The sequence below is a fragment of the Augochlora pura genome, chromosome 9 (genome assembly GCF_028453695.1).
Source record: "Augochlora pura isolate Apur16 chromosome 9, APUR_v2.2.1, whole genome shotgun sequence".
NCBI classification, from domain to species: Eukaryota; Metazoa; Arthropoda; class Insecta; order Hymenoptera; family Halictidae; genus Augochlora; species Augochlora pura.
This window is the reverse complement of record NC_135780.1, coordinates 14,299,353-14,316,261: the sequence shown is the minus strand read 5'-3', so window position 1 is coordinate 14,316,261 and position 16,909 is coordinate 14,299,353. Positions and strand designations below refer to the sequence as shown.

General features: G+C 51.0%; 1 protein-coding gene across 1 annotated transcript; it reads right to left on the bottom strand.

Moving 5' to 3' along the window:
- Nucleotides 1-548: 548 nt before the first annotated feature.
- LOC144475157 (dynein axonemal heavy chain 7-like) lies at nucleotides 549-16,508 on the bottom strand. Its single transcript, XM_078190750.1, has 34 exons — nucleotides 16,212-16,508; nucleotides 15,938-16,068; nucleotides 15,724-15,877; nucleotides 15,498-15,647; nucleotides 15,240-15,428; nucleotides 15,056-15,159; nucleotides 14,707-14,976; nucleotides 14,157-14,461; nucleotides 13,727-14,081; nucleotides 13,174-13,647; nucleotides 12,709-13,089; nucleotides 12,199-12,635; nucleotides 11,987-12,118; nucleotides 10,544-11,925; nucleotides 10,213-10,410; nucleotides 9,999-10,130; nucleotides 8,850-9,905; nucleotides 8,599-8,769; nucleotides 8,343-8,515; nucleotides 7,093-8,098; nucleotides 6,710-6,898; nucleotides 5,556-6,634; nucleotides 5,270-5,461; nucleotides 4,967-5,193; nucleotides 4,396-4,766; nucleotides 4,137-4,317; nucleotides 3,713-4,011; nucleotides 3,470-3,634; nucleotides 3,127-3,367; nucleotides 2,668-2,954; nucleotides 1,509-1,746; nucleotides 1,227-1,378; nucleotides 870-1,151; nucleotides 549-755 (listed from the first exon to the last, which is right to left on the bottom strand). The coding sequence occupies exons 1-34, from the start codon at nucleotides 16,506-16,508 to the stop codon at nucleotides 549-551; spliced, it is 11,607 nt and encodes a 3,868-aa protein (XP_078046876.1).
- Nucleotides 16,509-16,909: the final 401 nt, after the last annotated feature.

The following is a 16,909-nucleotide window of genomic DNA, read 5'->3' as shown; positions in this document are numbered from 1 at the left end:
TTCGGAGACCTCGGACGGAGACGGTTCCGCCGCCACCTGTTGTAGGGAAGACCGCAGCAGCGCAACTCTGGCGTAGCCGCGAAAGATTGGCAAAGTCGAGCGGCGGTGGCCGCGGCCGCGGCTAACAGGAAATTTTAGATGCCGAAGCGACGAAATTAGAAAAACGTTCTAGAAACTGAAAGTTCAAGGATGGGTCGAGGCCTCCGGGCCGGTGAAACGACATTCGGAGGAGCCTTCGGCGCAACGTTTTCTATCGAGAATAGGCGGTCGAACGTCCCTTCGCGATCGAGTCCACGATTCAAAGGGGACTCGTGGTTGCTCTTCGAGAAAAAAAAGTTGGACGAGCCGCGCTCACGGACACGCGTTTCCACGTTGAATTCGTCGAGACAAGATGCGAGAGGAGCACTTGGCATTCGTCCGGAGAGAAACGCTCGAGTTTCGAGGCACACGAATCGTTGTAGCGAAACGACTCGGTAGCAAAAGGTGAAACGGAAACGCGATCGCGAGGATCGAAATAAACGTAGAACCTGGGTCCGCTGGTAATCGGTTTAATCGGACAATTGGCAGAGCATAGCCGCGCCTCGCAGGATCCAGTGTTCCGGCGGACGCTCCGTCGGGAGCTGCATGGCGATTACGAAGTTGGTCGAGTGGCCGGTCGTCGACAAAACGCCCTTCCTCTCGGCAGTTTTGTACACGGGGCAGGTGTACGCGCGCCTCTCCGGTACTTGGTCCCTTTTCGCCGGTATCATCCAGATCTAGAGGTATTGTATAGAAGAGCGATCGTTCAGAGGGGGTTGATCGCGGGCCGAACTCGTAGAGAGGTGCGCGAACCTCTAGAAAAAGAAGAGCTGCGCTGAAATGTTACTCACGTAGGGGACGGCGTCGTACAAGATTTTCGGCAACGATTCGTCCACGTTCATGGTCTCCGTGTTGAATCTCGCCCCGTCGAAGAACAGCCCGTAAACGTAAACGCCGTCGGCCGGCGGGTCCGCGAACGCGGTCCCCTTCAAAGGGACGAAGTCGTAAATCAGGAGATCTATGGGTATCGAGTACTTTCTCGCGTAATTTTGACGAGCGCCGGTGAGAAACGCCTGGGTGAAGTAAAAGCCGGAGATCCAGAAGCTCGAGGGTGGTCCTTCGTCGTACCACGACTGGAAAGAAATCAAAGGTACGCGTCAGAATTCAGAAACTCGTTGATTCTTTTCTAAAGAGAAATATCTATTCACCAGAAGAAAGGCGAGCCTCTTCAGAAAGTCCTGAACGTAACTGCCCAATGGCTTCAGGGAAGGGTACGAGTTGCTCATCCACGTACCCGGTATCTTGCCAGTGATTATGGACGCGTGGACCTCCTCCAGGTCCGAGCTCATCGTCGTCAGACCTTGAATTTAAATCGAGTTCAGATGTCTGCGAAAAGATTGATCGATCGTTGTGCTCGATCGGTCGGTCGATCGGTCGGTCGGTCGGTCGGTCGGTCGGTCGGTCGGTCGGTTGGTCGCTCGGTCGTTTACCTTTGATCGCTTTCCGAACATTCGTCAGGCTATTCCTGATCGTTCGCAGCAGCTTGTTGAATCTTCCCATTTCTTGTACCAGCACCGTGTTCATGCTTTGATTGTACAACGTCGGATACTTGGCGAGCGCGGCTTCGAGATCGAAGTCCTCGGGCAACTTTGAGAGAATATCGGACGCCACCCCGTAGACGATCTCGTCGGGCGACTTGCCCGTGTCTGTTTCCGTTTCCCCGGTATCCTAATTGGAGGAGGACGGCCGAAGCAACACGGTGGCTCGTTAGTAGTTGGCACGATTCGTCCCGCGGAATACATTTAGGTACATAGAGTACCACTATTATATATTATATGAAACACGGCCGGTCCGCGCCTTAATTGTCGCGGAATTAATGAAGGAAAGATAATGGCAACGCGAGATCGTGCACCACGTCGCCGCGGAAATTCGCGTTCCACCTACTCTTCCTCGCCCCGTCTACCAGCAGGACGTCGCTACGCGATATCTCTGCCGAGTATCGGCCCCGGTCGACCCGTTCACTCGTGATTCGCGTGATTTGCGTGATTTGCGTGATTTTCGAATCGACAGCGGCCACGAACAGCGACCGTTGTAATATAACCGATCGATCCGTTAAATCTGTAGGAATTTGTATGGTCGAAGGCGGTGCTAGCGGTCTGCGAACAAGCGAAAGTGGTACTGAGCGTGGTTGGCCGAGTGCGATAGAGTGCTGGCGTGTACCGAACCGAATGGAGCAAGCTCTAGTCCGTATCTTTAAACGGTGGAACAATTCTCTGCGGAGAGGAGTCTGTCGATCCGTCGTTCCATCGATACGGAAGAGAAGACCGAATAGCTGCTTGGTTAGCAACTTGGCAAATCTAATCGAATAAGCAGCGATATACATCTTGATTCCTGTGGAATCAAGACGCGTATTGACACGGTGTTCAAGTTTGAACGAAAATACCTCCGTTACCTGTATGTCGAACGCTTCCTGACCGAGCTAAAACAGAAACGCGCGCATGAAACAGGCTACGTCGCACAAACAACTACTCGTTGCAGATGAATTATGCTTTGATAAGACTTACGTTGAGTCCCTGAACCGTCTACGCAACGAGGGCAGAATGAAATTAGTTGTAGAATCGTCCGACTCGCGTGTTCGCGAACATTTACCTGCGTCGCCAACACGGAGGTCAGCATCAACGTTGTTTCCTGCTGGTCCTTGATGATGTCTGCATTTTCGTTCATGCCGAAGACGCTGGGAGCCGTGGTCATCGGGAACGACTTGACGTACTCGAGAAAATCGGCCCGATCTTGGACCCGGGGCACGTAATACAGGCCGCTTGGGTCGAACAGGAATTCGTCTTCTAGCAGCTCCGAGGAGTAGAACTTTGCGAGGATGGTGTTCAAAGTTCGCCTGTCCCATTCGTCCGTCACGCGTCCGCCATAATTGCATTCGCCTGGCAAACGATTCCATTACTTGGTGGTGGCGACCAAAACCGACTTGCTTGGGCGTTCGCTCCGGTTGTTCCGAACGATAGAAACGCGGACTCTTGAATTGTCGCGGTATTGCTATTTTAGAAGGTCCAAGATCGATCCGGAAAAAGAATGACGTCGATGCTCGCGCGATACCTGTTAAATACTTGAGAGCTGTGAATTGCACGTCGGCGTACTGATCCAAGAAGATCTTGAGCTGCAACGCACTGATCCTTAGGTCGGTCTCGTTGAACTCGTACTGATTATTCCAACCGATCGGCCCGAATTTTCGCCGCTCTTGGACGATCGCGTGGAAAAAGCACAGAGAAAAGATCAGCTTCTTGAAGGGTATCTTCTGCTTGCAGGTCTCGAAGAACTCGTCGTCGGATATCGGATCCTACGCGACCCCCTTTGCGTTATCCACATTATACATATTGTCCATAGTCCGCCGTCGTTGTTCACCGCCCCCCATAATCGTGTCTCCCTTATTGTTTATTACCTGCAGCAAGGACCTGACTATGTTCGCTCGCAATCCTTTTGGCGGCTCGTTCGTGATCTTGACACCGTTTTGCAGCACGCTAACGGGAAAATGGTCCACCGGATAGCTGGTCAGCCATAGCCGGAAATCGGGATGCACGGTTTCCGGGGTGAAAGTCTCGCAGATCTGAAACGTGATCCTAAACGTGACATTGATCAAGGTCCTCGTTGGCGTAACGAGCTGGTTAAAAATTAATTTTCCCACCTTCTCCAATTGGGGCATGAAGCTCTTGGCGAGATGACAATTCTGCAAAACAACCCAGGTGCCGTTCTTCACCCCGTCGTCTATCAGTTGGGCGGCGATCACGCCCTGGCCTTGACCCAGAGACAGCGAGAACAGTCTGCTGGTCCCGAACCCCTGGTCGTCCGCGAATTTCAAGAGGACCGCCATGGGGTCTGCGCCAGGCGTGAGGACGAATATCAGAGGGATGCAGGCGTAAGAATCGGCGAACGAGGACAACAGGTCGAAGGGCGGCGGTTCGATGTACTGTCGTCCCAATTGCTCTAAAACGATCGCGGTAGCGAAGGATTTTTTACGTCGATGTCGAACGTTTCTCGAAGAATTATTATAATTAGTGGGTGATGGAAGTAACGTAATGCCTACTACCTTGGAACCAACGAGTTCCTACCTTCGACGAATCCTTGCACTGCCGAAACGAGTTTGTCGGGACGAATGCATCGTAGCACGAGCATTCTCTGGAAAAGTTCGAGCTGGTCGTAAGGCGCGGGGAACTGTAAAGTGTGAGGCTCCGTGTGATCGAAAACGACCTTCCAAGCGTTCAGGTTGGCCGCGAAGGAATCTCTGCAGCCCTAAACACGAAAGCGAAAAAAGCATCGCAAAAACGCTGTACTCGCGGCGGTTGCGCGACATCTTTCGACCACGAATACCTGAAATCCGGGAACGTTGTCCAGTCGACACAACTCGTCCCAGGATTTCGAGGGCAGCCATTGCGCAGGATTCGCAAAGGGATTTTCGAGGCCCACGCCGCCAGTCAACAGAAACATCCACTGAGGCATCGAGATCTCTCCGCGTTTGTTCATCAGGTTCACCGAGAGCAGCAGCGAGAACAGAAGCTTGTCCTTCTCGAATAACGACCGACATATGTTCACGTAAAGCGAATAGGTGAACTCCCTCGTCAGATCCTGCAGCCGCTGCTTTACGTTCTCCACCGCCTCTGTGTTGTCGATCGTGTTCTTGAAGAGATTCACGAACCAGACCAACGAGTACTGATACATCGGGTCGATGTTCGCCAGAACCGCTGAGGAGCAACAATGTTTCGTTAACTCGTCGATATTTTGAACATCGAATTGATTATCGCTGATTAGGAAACGTATCGGAGAAAATTCGTGAAAACTGGAGAATAACGAATATGTGAGATTCGATGTAAAAACAGGGGAAAATATCAGGAAATATTGAACAAGATGGCGGTTGGCGTCGCGATTGCTATAAGCGAGCTACCTATTGTGAAGAATAGAACGGTGCTGTAAACAGCTATCGGCGTGTACTCTAATCTCGCCTCGTCGATGGACTTCTCCGTTATCTCCGCCGTCGCTTGCTTCGCGACTATTTCGTTCGAGAGGTGTTTCGAGGAGCTCAGGATAGCGATCGCGCTCTCGTCCTCGAGAATGTTCGCCTCGGACGTCGAGAGCACCTCCAATATCTTGTCCTCGATTTCCTTCAGCATTCTGAAAGAAAGCTCGCGAGGATAGAGACGCGTTACGGCTGCGAATATTACGGCAAGAAACATCCTCGACGTTATACTTTTTGTTGGCAGCTCCTTGAACGATCAGCTGGTTCTTCTGGGCCTCCAGGTCGGGCCTTTCCTTCGCCACCACGATACCGAGAAGCTGATCCTCCAAGCCGATCGGTGTGATCATGAAATTCAAGAGGGTCACCTTGACCACCACCTCCGGCAGGTAATGAGGATTGCGCAGCTTGGTCGTGATGTAGAACCTGGCGCAACGACAACGGAACATGGTGGAATATAGATTTCAGGGAAGGCTTCGCTTTGAACAGCGAGAATGGAAAGAGCGATCAACCCCCTCACCGGAAGTCGTCCGAGTACTCGATGATCGAATCCCCGATCTTGATGCAGGTAGTGCCGCCGGTCCTGAACGTCTGTCTCATGAGAAGCGGCTCCAGAGCAGCGTCCAACTCCTCGCCAACGTTTTCCAAGAGAACCGGCTGACCGAATTGAACGGCGTTCTCCAGGACCCTCGCGTAGTCGCTCTGGGTCAGCCTGATCACATTAACGTTCGCCTCCTTCTCCATGTTCTTGACCCACTTGTTGGCCTGGCCCTGAGGATCGATCATCAACGGCCATCGCCGGGAGTTGGCGACGATGATGCCGTTGTCGACCGAGAACAGGTCACTGGGCAGGCCGAAGATGTTCCAAGACCTGATCAGCACAGGATCGCCGAGGACCTGGGTCAACTGGAAGTCCGGCGTGCAATAGACGTTCAACTTGGTGCAGATCTCGATCCAGTTCTCGATCTGCCGCTGCCTGTACGGAGTGGTGAAGACCCCCAAGTAGGCCACGATGCCGGACCCGATCAGCACGTCGCCCGTCAGCTTGTGATAAAGCTCGCCGAGCTCCAGGGCAGTCTCCGACCACCTTGTGTACTCGCCGCCCAGTCCGCCGATCAGCTCCTTTGCTCTCCTCAATTTTTCCTCGCACTCGGTCACCTCGTCCGTCATCGCCTGGTACTCGGCTTTTCTCTGCGCCAAAAGATCTTCGAGCGCTGCCAGCTTCTTGCGCACCTCCTGCAGTTGGTTCCTCTTCAGAGTCAGCTGCGCCATCGCGGCCGAGTAGACTTCCTCCGCGGAAGCCAGCGCTTGCTTCTTCGGCGCCACGACCTTCGCCACTTTGTCGTACTCGGATATGGCGAACACCCATCGGCAAAGACCTTCGCAGGCAGTCGAAACCTGTCTGATTCTCTCCGGGTCGAAATTCGGGTTCGTGAGAATCGTTGTGCGGATCTTGTTTATGATCCGCTCCGGGATATTGTCCTTGTCAAAGTTCATCAGGTTCTCGAGAAACTTGATGTCGCCCAGTATCCGCATAGACGCCTTCCAGTAGTCCTCCGAAGGTCCTTCCGGAGTTTGGACCTTCTCCGGTTTCACGTCCTAGCCAAATTTGAATCGCTTAGAGACACGTCGCTTCTCGACGATTCCTATCATTCGCGGGAGTATCGAGCGTACTTTTAAGATGCAGACCGCCTCCATAACCAGCCGGACACCCGCCGGAGGACGCTTCATGGCTTTCACGATCTGGATGTCCTGCGCGGTCAAGGTGTTCAAGGCTGCGTTCGCTGCGTTCAGGATCGGCATCACCTCCTGCAGGTCTGCGTCGCACTCTTCTCGAATGGCGTCCGCTTCGCTCGCCACGACCTGGAAACCCAAGGATCCTGTCGTAGCTAAAATCTCGTTACGTTAACGTACCGCAAAGCGGAAGCGTGCAACGAAGAGAGAGAGAGAGAGAGAGAGAGAGAGAGAGAGCGATAACCGCGACTGTCCCGCAAAAGCAAATAGCGGCACTTAAATAAAATCGTCTCGACATTCTCGAGAACGTGTGAGTCGCGCACCATAGCGGCCTCTTCGTCCTGCGCGACGACTTGCTCGATGGCGGCGGCTTCGTCGCTCTGTTTTTGAACATCGAGGAACATGGCCTCGACGTCTTTGGCCGCGACGAGCAGCTTCGGCTGTAACGCGACCAGGATCTCTTGCATTTTCTCCACTTGTTTGTGAGTGCTGTCCAACCGCTCCAAGCCTGTCTCGTACCGCTTCTTTCCGTCGACCGCCTGCTGCCTCTTCCTCGCGAGCAGTCCCTTAAACGTCTGGATGAGCTCCAGGTAGGAGGTCGGGGTCACGTAGTTGTACCGTTTCGCTTTTCTGAGGAACTCTTGCGTCAGATCCTGGGTGGACGTGTGAAAGAACTGACACATCTCGATGCAAGCGTTGCGTTCGGTCGCCGTCAGATCGATCTCACCCAAGAACTTTGTAGCTACGGCCAGCAGGGCATCCTCGGGCCAGGACTGCAGCCAGTCTATGGTGCAGCAATTGACCAGAGCCGGGAACTTTCTGATCCTCAGCCGAAAATTTTCGCCGATCGGCGACATCGTGACGACCACGTGCAGATGTTCGCGGACCGTTTCCACGAAAAAGTTGAACAATGCCACCGGGCTGCCGTCCGTCTGCAGAGACTTGTCTCTCTGCCGGTCGATCGTCCTCATCTTCTCGCAGATGTCCGTCAGCTCGTCCGCGGCGAATATGTTCGGCACCTCCCCCGAGTTGAGCAGGTTGCTGATATCCTCCAGGAACGTCTCCTCCCTAACTTGCGTGTCCATAAACAGAAACACCGAGTGCAGCTCACTGAACGCGCTCTTTCTCAGAATGTCCTTGAGGTCGTCGCGCCACTCGTGTGCCCCGTATTGCTGCGACATCTCCACGCCGAACAGCTCGTAATCGGAGATGTGCGCCGCCAGCTTGGTCAACGATTGACGACCTGAACCACCCACGCCGATTAACAGGGCGTGGCAGCGAGACTGCATCATCACTCGACAGATCTTCGATAGGTGCTCGATGGCGAATCTGTATCGAAACGTGTGATATCGTTTCTATCGAATTCATAATTCTGTCGTCCGATTTCATCGACCTATCTACCCGCCAGCTAAGTTCATTCAATCGTCGGACTGCAACAATATCTTACAATTGGATCGCGACCGTATCAACGTGTTCTAATTTCCGTAGAAAAAAAAAGTAAGACAAGCTCGTCTTCATTATTTCGATCGATAGCAAACGGTAAAAAAGCATGCTAACGATGCTTTGGACGAACCTGAAGAGCACGAGGTTCATCGGCGTTCTTGAAATGGAATTGTACTCTCTAAGGTATTCTTCGACTGTCAAGGTAAGATTGTCCAAGTTGGCGACTTCCTGGTACAATTTCTTATCGGCCAGGACATCTTGGAAGTCGCAGTAGATCAGATTTCGAAGTTCCGTCTCCGTCACCTGTGATACACGACGATCGATAATTGTAATCGAGGATACTCTCTGGTGTGGGATCATGAACCGACGGTGATCGTAGAACGTACCATGCCGCTTCTGTCGCTCAAGCTTTCAAACATACGATTCAAATCGTCGTCTAAATAAGTAGACACCGTGACTCGTATCTGCTCGACGAGCCATTTAACGTCCGTGTCGTCCACCAATCGATCGCCGTAAACGCGGAGAACCTCGTGAACCCATAGCCGCTTCATGCCGACCTGAAAAAAAAAAAACAGTATCAGAAGCGGAAACAGAGGATCGAGAATAGAACTAAAAAAAGCAATGGGGTCCAGCTTACGGGCTCCGCGATTGTTTCGGGAGTGGAGAGCAGCACTCCTTGGACCACTCTGGAGAAATCTCTCAAGTTGAACAGGTAATGACACTTGGCAGGAGTTGGCAGGAGATGCTGCCTCGTTTCCTTGTAAACGTCCAACGTTCCGTCGACGACGTAATCGACGCAGGTATGGAAAAACTGTGGAAACTCTTTTCTATCAAGGTGCCATTCCATCAACTTGCCAAATATGGTGGTCAGGACATCGTCGGAGAACTCTGAGATGGCGAGAGTAAAGAAGTGTCGTTTGAACCTGGGCGTGACGTCCAAACCGCTGGACGGAGGGCCCATGGCGCAAATCAACTGCACGTCCACCAACTCTATGGGGGCCACTTCTTTAACGTCGTACCAAGTCCGATGGTCCAGCCACTGTCTGAGCAATTCTATAGGCGGCTGTGCTCCGTATTGCTCTTTTTGTGGCATGGACAAGTCGTCGACGAACACCACCCAGTGTTTCCCCGGCGGTGCACCGTAGAGCCCCTTCTTCCTCCTATCGAGCTTGCCCATGATGATCTCCTGAGCCTGATTGGCGGTGGTTTGCGCCGAGAATATCACAAACAGCGGCTTGTACGTTTCCGGGTCGTTCTTCTTCAGGAGAAAGTCCATGATGTAGACGGACTTGCCTGTCCCGGTCGGGCCGACCACGAGGATCGGTTTCTGGTTACCGACGAGCAGCTTGAACAGGTGAATGTAGCGCACGGTCTCGACCGTCGGGACGATCACCTGGTTCACCGGCATGTCTTTCGGAATCGGCGGAACGTCTTGCAAGTCCTCCGTCCAGGGCCTCCACTTTCCTCTGCCCTCCTTCACGAACTTGTAATCGAAAACTAGTCCGGCCATAGGTATGTTCACCACGTAAGGCTTCGGAGGATCTCCGGTGTCCTCGGAGATGTCGAAACGTTGCCTGACGTCCTCGGGAAACTCCCTGTTCGTCAGAGCTCTGAACAGCTCGCTGAACGCCTCCTTCGATCCCGAGCTCAACGTGCCTCCCATCGCCCAAATGCAGGAAAAGAAGAAGCAACCCTGCGACAGGTTAGATCGGAACAGTCGGATGCCAGTCCCGGTCTCCCGAGACTATCCTTTCAACTCGAAACTATCGCGGTAAGAAACGGTTACCTCCACTTGCGCTCGCATATCTAGATCAGACAAGGCTAGTAGGTACTTCTCGTCGCGAAAGTCCTCGAGGAAACAGTCGAACAGATACGTCACCGATCTTATTAGGTTCGCATCGGGCATCGTGATCAATTCCTACGGGAAAAAGAGCGGTGGAAACACTCGTTGATGATCGTTTTACTTAAAAATCTAGGTCGATCGGACGAATTGTTCGCACCTTTATGCCACCTCTTCGCAGCAAATGTAGAAGGGGCGGGGAGAATCTCGTATACATATCGCTCAAATGGTTCTTCAGGTGTTCGGTGAACGTGTCTGGCAGGGTGTTCAACCAGGAGATCAGGAGTGGCGACCAACCCAGGCTGACTGGTTCCATGTAGATCATGCCGCATCTGGACACTGTGGCGGGCGAGGCCACCTGGTGTTGAATTTATAAATGAACACCAAGACTCCGCTAAAGTAGTATCGCGAAGAGCCCGACGAAAGCGCAAAGAATACGAAAATTAATAAGAAAATAATAAGAAAATAGGCTAAGAAAGAAACAATCTCACTTCCAAGTCCATGGGCTCGAAGATCAAATTGGTGGTGGGCGCCAGCTGAATGATCTCGCCAGAGGTCAAGCAGAGCTTCTTGTTGTCGTCGAGCACGGTGTTCATGTTCTCGATCCAGAGGGCGTCTACCGGCCCGTCGAATACCAGCCATTTCCGATTCTCGTTGACGGAAGTGGCGAACGCTCTGTAGCTGACAGCCAGAACGCCGTCGCTCCACTCGTGCGAGGCAGGGTCGAATTGGCCGTACAGTTGGCCCATCGTGATCGCCTTCGGATTAATAACCGTTATCTCCACCCGGTGCTCATCCATCAACTGCCTTTCCTCTAACAGGGCCAGACAATTCGCTAGTATCCTATACGCGGACGTTTTCCCGCCGAACGGCAGCCCGACGATCATAAATCCGTGCCTGACGATCATCATCTCGTAAATCTGCTGGATCTTCTCGATGAAGAAGTCCGTGCACTGGATGTTCGCAGTGGCACAGGCATCCATGGCACAAGCGTTCAGGTGACCGTAGTCTGGGGTCGGTAGACGAACGCCGGGGAACAGGTCCGAGGCGATTCCTTCGAAGAGAGGTAGATCGTGAACGAGGAACTTTGGTAAGTTCACGTCGAGGATGCTTCTCAGCATAAGGATGTCCTCGGACTGGTCCGGGTACCGAAGCTTCAGGTTGCCGGCGGCGACCAAAACGGACTTTACGGCTCTCATGCCGTAGTCGTAGTGACCCTGACTGCTGAGTTGTTCCGAGCAAAGCTTGTAGGCGGTCACAATCTTCACCGCCAGCGGCCTGCCGTTGTAGAACCCGTACGAATACAGAGTGTTCTCCGCGATTAGCGCGTAGTCCGGCACCATCATAGCCACCGGCCGGAACAGGGCCTTCAGATTGTCCGGTAACTCTGATCTACCAGCGTAACCGGGGTTCATCGTTATGAAGATGGCGCAGGTTGGGTCTAGGAAGATGTCCGTGCCCTCGAACATCATCCTCTCCGCGCCGCTGTTGATCCCGCGTTGAATCGTCAGGATCTGTTGCGCGACTACCGACAACACTTCGAGATCGATTCGATTGAACTCGTCGAAACAGGACCAAGCGCCGCAGGAGGCCAAGCCCTTGAAGAACTTGCCCAGGGCAAGATAGTCCAGACCTTCGGAGCAGTTGAAAACGACGCACTGTTTCGCCACGGCCTTTGCCAGATCCTTGGTCGTTTCCGTTTTCCCGGTGCCCGCCGGTCCCTCCGGCGCGCCGCCCAAATGGAGATGCAGGGCACCGAATAGAGTCCGGTAGCATCGATCCGTCAGCGGCGTGATCACTAGCCTCGGCGAATTCCCGAGGTACTCGTAACCGTATCTCAAACGTGAGTTGATCATGTACGACCACATGTTGTCTTCCTGCAAAGGGCAATGCTTGAAATGTTTGATCAGAATGTTTCTTGTCCGCGAGAATGCTTTTTGATTTTCTAACCAGCCAGTAATAGCGAAGGTGGCACAGCCATCTAAAATCGGTGTTTTTGATCACTTCTTCTTTGCAGAGACTTATCAGTACATCTTTCCCGTGGACATCGAGGGTGACCAGGGCCTCTAAAACGTTTTGAAGAATTTGATGAATTTGATAAGTTTCGAGAATATGAAGAATTTAAAGAATTTAAATGAATCTCCACCTAAAGTGATACGATTCTGCTTGGATAACTTTCCCCTGATCAGTAATATCGCGTCGTTCAGCTCCGACTGGCACTGTTCGAGATACCCATTCAAACCAGCAGCACCCTGCAACATGGACTCCTCGATACGTAAAGTCCAATACATCTTACCGACGCAGAGAATCGTTTGACCCGGCCATTCGAGCACCCAGTCCTTCCTCTGCTTTCGCGGATATGCCTGTATGGCCTGCTCCACCATGTGCCTGATACTTCGTCTCATAATTGTTTCCAGTTCGACGAGCCACTTCTCTACTTGACCTCTGGCCGCGGCAGTGGATATTATATCGACCAGGTTCACCATTTCGTCCTCGGACGACCTCATCGCGAGTACTTCTTGATCCTCGTTAAACTTGAGCCTGTGGATGCCCTCGAAGCACTTCTTCAGATGCGGCTGGACACTAGGTGGAGACGCGATCGCAGCATTAGATCGCGCGTTTAAACGCGACTTTACCGTATTGTTTATGGCGTTACCGTGTTGGGTCCTTAGTCTCTGACAAGATCTCCAGCAGCTCGTCGTTCGAGAGGAAGAAGAACCGCGGAAAGAAGAGCCGTTTCTTTTCGAGGTAATCGTTCAGTCCCTTTTGAATGTCCTCCAGGAGGCCAAAACTCTTCTTCAGCCTCTCGAGCATCTTGTCGATCTCGATCACGTAGAGAACACGAGGATCCGCCTGGGCCGTCTTCATAATGTCGCGCCAGGTCTTGTCTACCGCTGAAAACTTGCGTCCCTCGTCCGGCATTTGCTGCTGAATATCCGGCGATGTGAATATCGGCTCCAAGTACATCCAGATCGCCTGGACGCGCAGCCACTGGTCCAGGATGTCTTGTAGCAGGTGCATTTTCCGTTCCCACGTCCTATGTAATCGTCAAAGAGAAATCAGTTCGCGGAACGGTCTGCGTAACTAATGGAAACTTAATGTTAATGTTAATGTCGCTAACAAGATTCTGCTTTCGAAGGGCTTGATGTTCGGCGAGTTCTTTATGGTGACGGTCCTGACGATGTGGTCGTCCAACAACAGCTGAATGTCGTCGACGCCAGCGATCACGTATGTGCCGGTCTCCTTGAAAGGGTTCACCGTGAACACCAGATCGGCCCAGTCATTCTGCATCCTATCCATGGCCCTCTCCAGGGTCGCCTCCTTCGACGCGTTGTCCGAAATCGCCTCAAACTTGCTGGCCAGCGAGTCCAAGCCCATCTCCAGGACCTTGGCCAACGTCAGGTCGGCATCCACCTTGATGGGAATGCCGATGATCTCCGATATCTGCTCCCAGTGACGGTCCTTTAACCCTGGATTCCCCAATGTGAGTATGATCGGCATGCGGTCCCTAAAGTCCTCGATCTTCTCGCGTACGTTGCCTGCCAGATCCCTCAGGTCCGGTTCTTGGAAACTCTTCTCCAACTTGTATATCGTTCTAATCGATCGAAAGATATTTTAATGTTAAAGAAAGATCGTCTCTATCACGAATCTAATCAAATCTGTCCTTCTTATACCTGTACGCGTGTCCGACGTCGTTCTCAATGTCCTCGGGGCTGTAGCTACCGATCATCGAACCCAGCCATAGTTCCTGCTTGGTCATGAAGTCGCAGATGGCATCGAACAGCTGCTTGAACGGCTTCAGCTGGTCCGCGATCTGTTTCCGTCGTGGATACTGCGTGGTATCCCAGCCGAACGCGGCTTCTTCTTCGTTGAATTTGTCGATTTTCTCCATCGCAGCTATAAGCCTATTCTCCAGAGTCTGGGCCCTCTTCTGGTACTTGTAAACCTCCGCTATGTCACCCCAGAATTGAATGTCGGCCACTTGCTTGGCGTAAGAGTCCAATTCCTCTTCGAATTTGATGTACCTGACTGTTGGCGAGGAAAAGTTTGATCAATCGATACAACCGTTTCTCCCTGTGCGCAGATTCTTTCGATCGATAATACTTCGCAGAGCCTCCTGAAACTCCACCGTCTTCGTAGCCACCAAAACTTCGTTTTCCGCTAGGATATCGGGAAATCGGTGGTACCATTGAAACGCGGTATTGTTGGCGTCGACCTCGGCATCCGCGAGAACATGGTAATCCGACAAAAGGAGAACGTGCTGAAGTATATCGTAGAGATTGACCTCCAGTTGCTTCAGGGATCCGTCCACGGATTTCCTAACGAACGCGATCAACTCCGTCAAGGCTGCTGTGTTGGCGGGCGTGCCCAAAGCCCGATCTGCTATGGCTTCGTACTCTTCTGCGGCCCTGCACCAACAATTGCTTCTCGATCGTATTTTTCCCCTTTCAAACCCCTCCATCGTCACTTTCTTAGATATTAGCTATCTATTAGCTAGATCGGTATACTCGCGATTAAATAGCCGGCACAAGACAAGCCTTCGATTTTAATCGAAATCCTCGGGGTTGTTCTGAACTTTTACCGTATCAGATTTTACGTATACCCGATTTAGCGTTCTTTCTGTTCGCGAGACTAGGAGAAATAAAATACTCGCCTGACTGCAATGAGCTGGTACTTGTTGACGAGATTATCGATAAGAAGATTTTGTATCCGATTCACGTTATCGACGACTGTCTCGATAAATATTTTTCGTGATACTTTAAAGAGGCCGGTGAACGCTGTCCTCTCGATTTTCAGCGGGATCATCGCCATAAGCGACCGATAACGCTCCATCATTTCCCCGTATTCCTCCAGCGTTCGGTTCTCGTCGCTTGTGAAGCTCTTCACCGTACGGTACTCGTCGTTGTTGTACAGATATTCGTACCTGTAACGAACAAACACGATTTCACCGATCGCTGAAAATCAGAAATAAATGAACGAGAAAAAACTCTATAGATAATTACTCTTCCAACGAAATCTGTATTCGCTCCGGAACGATCTTCTCGCAATCTATCAGATCGATTATCTCCCGCTTCTGCGACTCCACCATAAAATGGTTTACTTTGGGCTGCAGTGAATTTCAAAATGTCATTACGAATTTACACAAGGGTATGTATAGACGCTAATCGGTCATAATTTCCATCTTACTTGTAGAACATCCAACGATCCCGACCAGTCCAAGTAAAGCTGTGTCTCCAACGTATCGAATTCCGTAACGGCTTTGCATATGCGGTCCAAAATCCCGCAAAGCGCGTCTTTGAATTCCTCGAAGGACGGTCGAAAATCTAGACTCTCGGACTTAATTATCACGTCCACGTGAAATTCGCATTTAGCAGGCTACAGACGATGATTATTAAGTTTTAACTGATCTTTACGAGATACTCCGAATCACCGATCCGACTTCACCTGGCCCCTGATGAGAAAATTCATGAATTCTTGCAGACTATTTTCGCACAGAGAGAGAAGCTGAGCCTCCATTATCGTAGCAATACAGCCGAAGAATCGTTTGAACTGCGTCTTGTGCAGAGGACTTGGCACTAAACCCTTCCTATTCCTCTGAAAGAAACGTATCGTAAGATTGTTAATATTTTGACTCCGTTGAAACCAAGTTGAAACGTCGCAGATCTTTTACCACGAGGAATATATCCTGAATGCCACTGTACCAAGAGGTCTTCAGAATTATCCTCCCCTTTTCGATTTGACGAGACACTGCGGTTTCGAACTCCCTCAGGTCCCAGGCGTCCTCGTGTTCCACGATTTTTCCGATATCGACGAGCCGGAAATCTCTGGAATGTAGTCGATCTGTCTAACACGAGTACCCTGCTGGAAATTGAACAGTTCCGTACCGGAATTTCTGCACCCATTGATCCAGGGTCAGCCTCATGCATGGATTTATCAGGTACAGAGTGTCCTGCAGAAGAGCGATTTTCTCACGAACCTGACCCACTAAGCCGGACAGCAGATGAGTATGTTTTACCTATCGAAATTACTGTTGAAAATTTTCGTTTCAACGTTCAAACAACAATGAAAAAAATCTAAATAGCGCTTGGCTAAATTTTCAGCCATTTTGGTATCTATCGAATCATCGCGATGAATTTGATAAATTTATTACTCATCCACCTTTTGCAACTGTTCCTGCAGAGCATCTTGCAGGGCGAACTGTAATACTGCTTTCTTAATATCTCTGGTGTATCTATCTTTGATCTCGAACAGTAAATCCTCCGTACAATGATAAAACTGATCGCGGAGACAGTATGGAACTAAATGCAAAATGTTTTGCAAGACGTCGTCGTGAATTTGGGCATGAAAAGTGTCCGCCCCGTTCGAGATATAATTATAATAACGATTTAAGTTCGCATCCAAGCTCAAGTCTACATCCGATTTTGGTAATTCCGGCTTCACCAGCAGACCCACCATGAATCTATAAGGAAATTCCTCTTTAATTAAATCGAGCCGGACCGATCCGAACTCAATAACTTTAAAAACCGATATGCTATTCCTGTTTGGACTGTTTCAAAGGAAATCTTTAAATCCAGTACGTTTCCGTTTAACTCGATCGAAACTAGCTACCAAATAGTTCTCTAATTAACATGGATTTTATGAAAAACAAAAAGTCTCTCTGTTACGCTTACAGTAGGACAAGGAATTGTCTGAACATGACAGAGATGAAGCATTTTCGAAGAGTGCTCTGAAATCTGCTGCAGATTGGCATCATCCAATCCCATTTACGAGATCTTTCCTGCTGCACATTTCAGAGTAATCTCCAAAAATACGAGCACTGGTTTACAATATCAAAACCGTTGCAAGTTCAGAGGTTA

What these genes read in the sequence shown, in the direction of transcription:
- LOC144475157 (XM_078190750.1), bottom strand. Translation starts at nt 16,508, where the DNA reads ATGGTGGGTCTGCTGGTGAAGCCGGAATTACCAAAATCGGATGTAGAC. An exon ending in TGCAGGAACAGTTGCAAAAG is followed by an intron (nt 16,069 to 16,211) that starts GTGGATGAGTAA and finishes TAATTTCGATAG; the next exon opens with GTAAAACATACTCATCTGCT. An exon ending in ATATGCGAGCGCAAGTGGAG is followed by an intron (nt 9,906 to 9,998) that starts GTAACCGTTTCT and finishes AACCTGTCGCAG; the next exon opens with GGTTGCTTCTTCTTTTCCTG.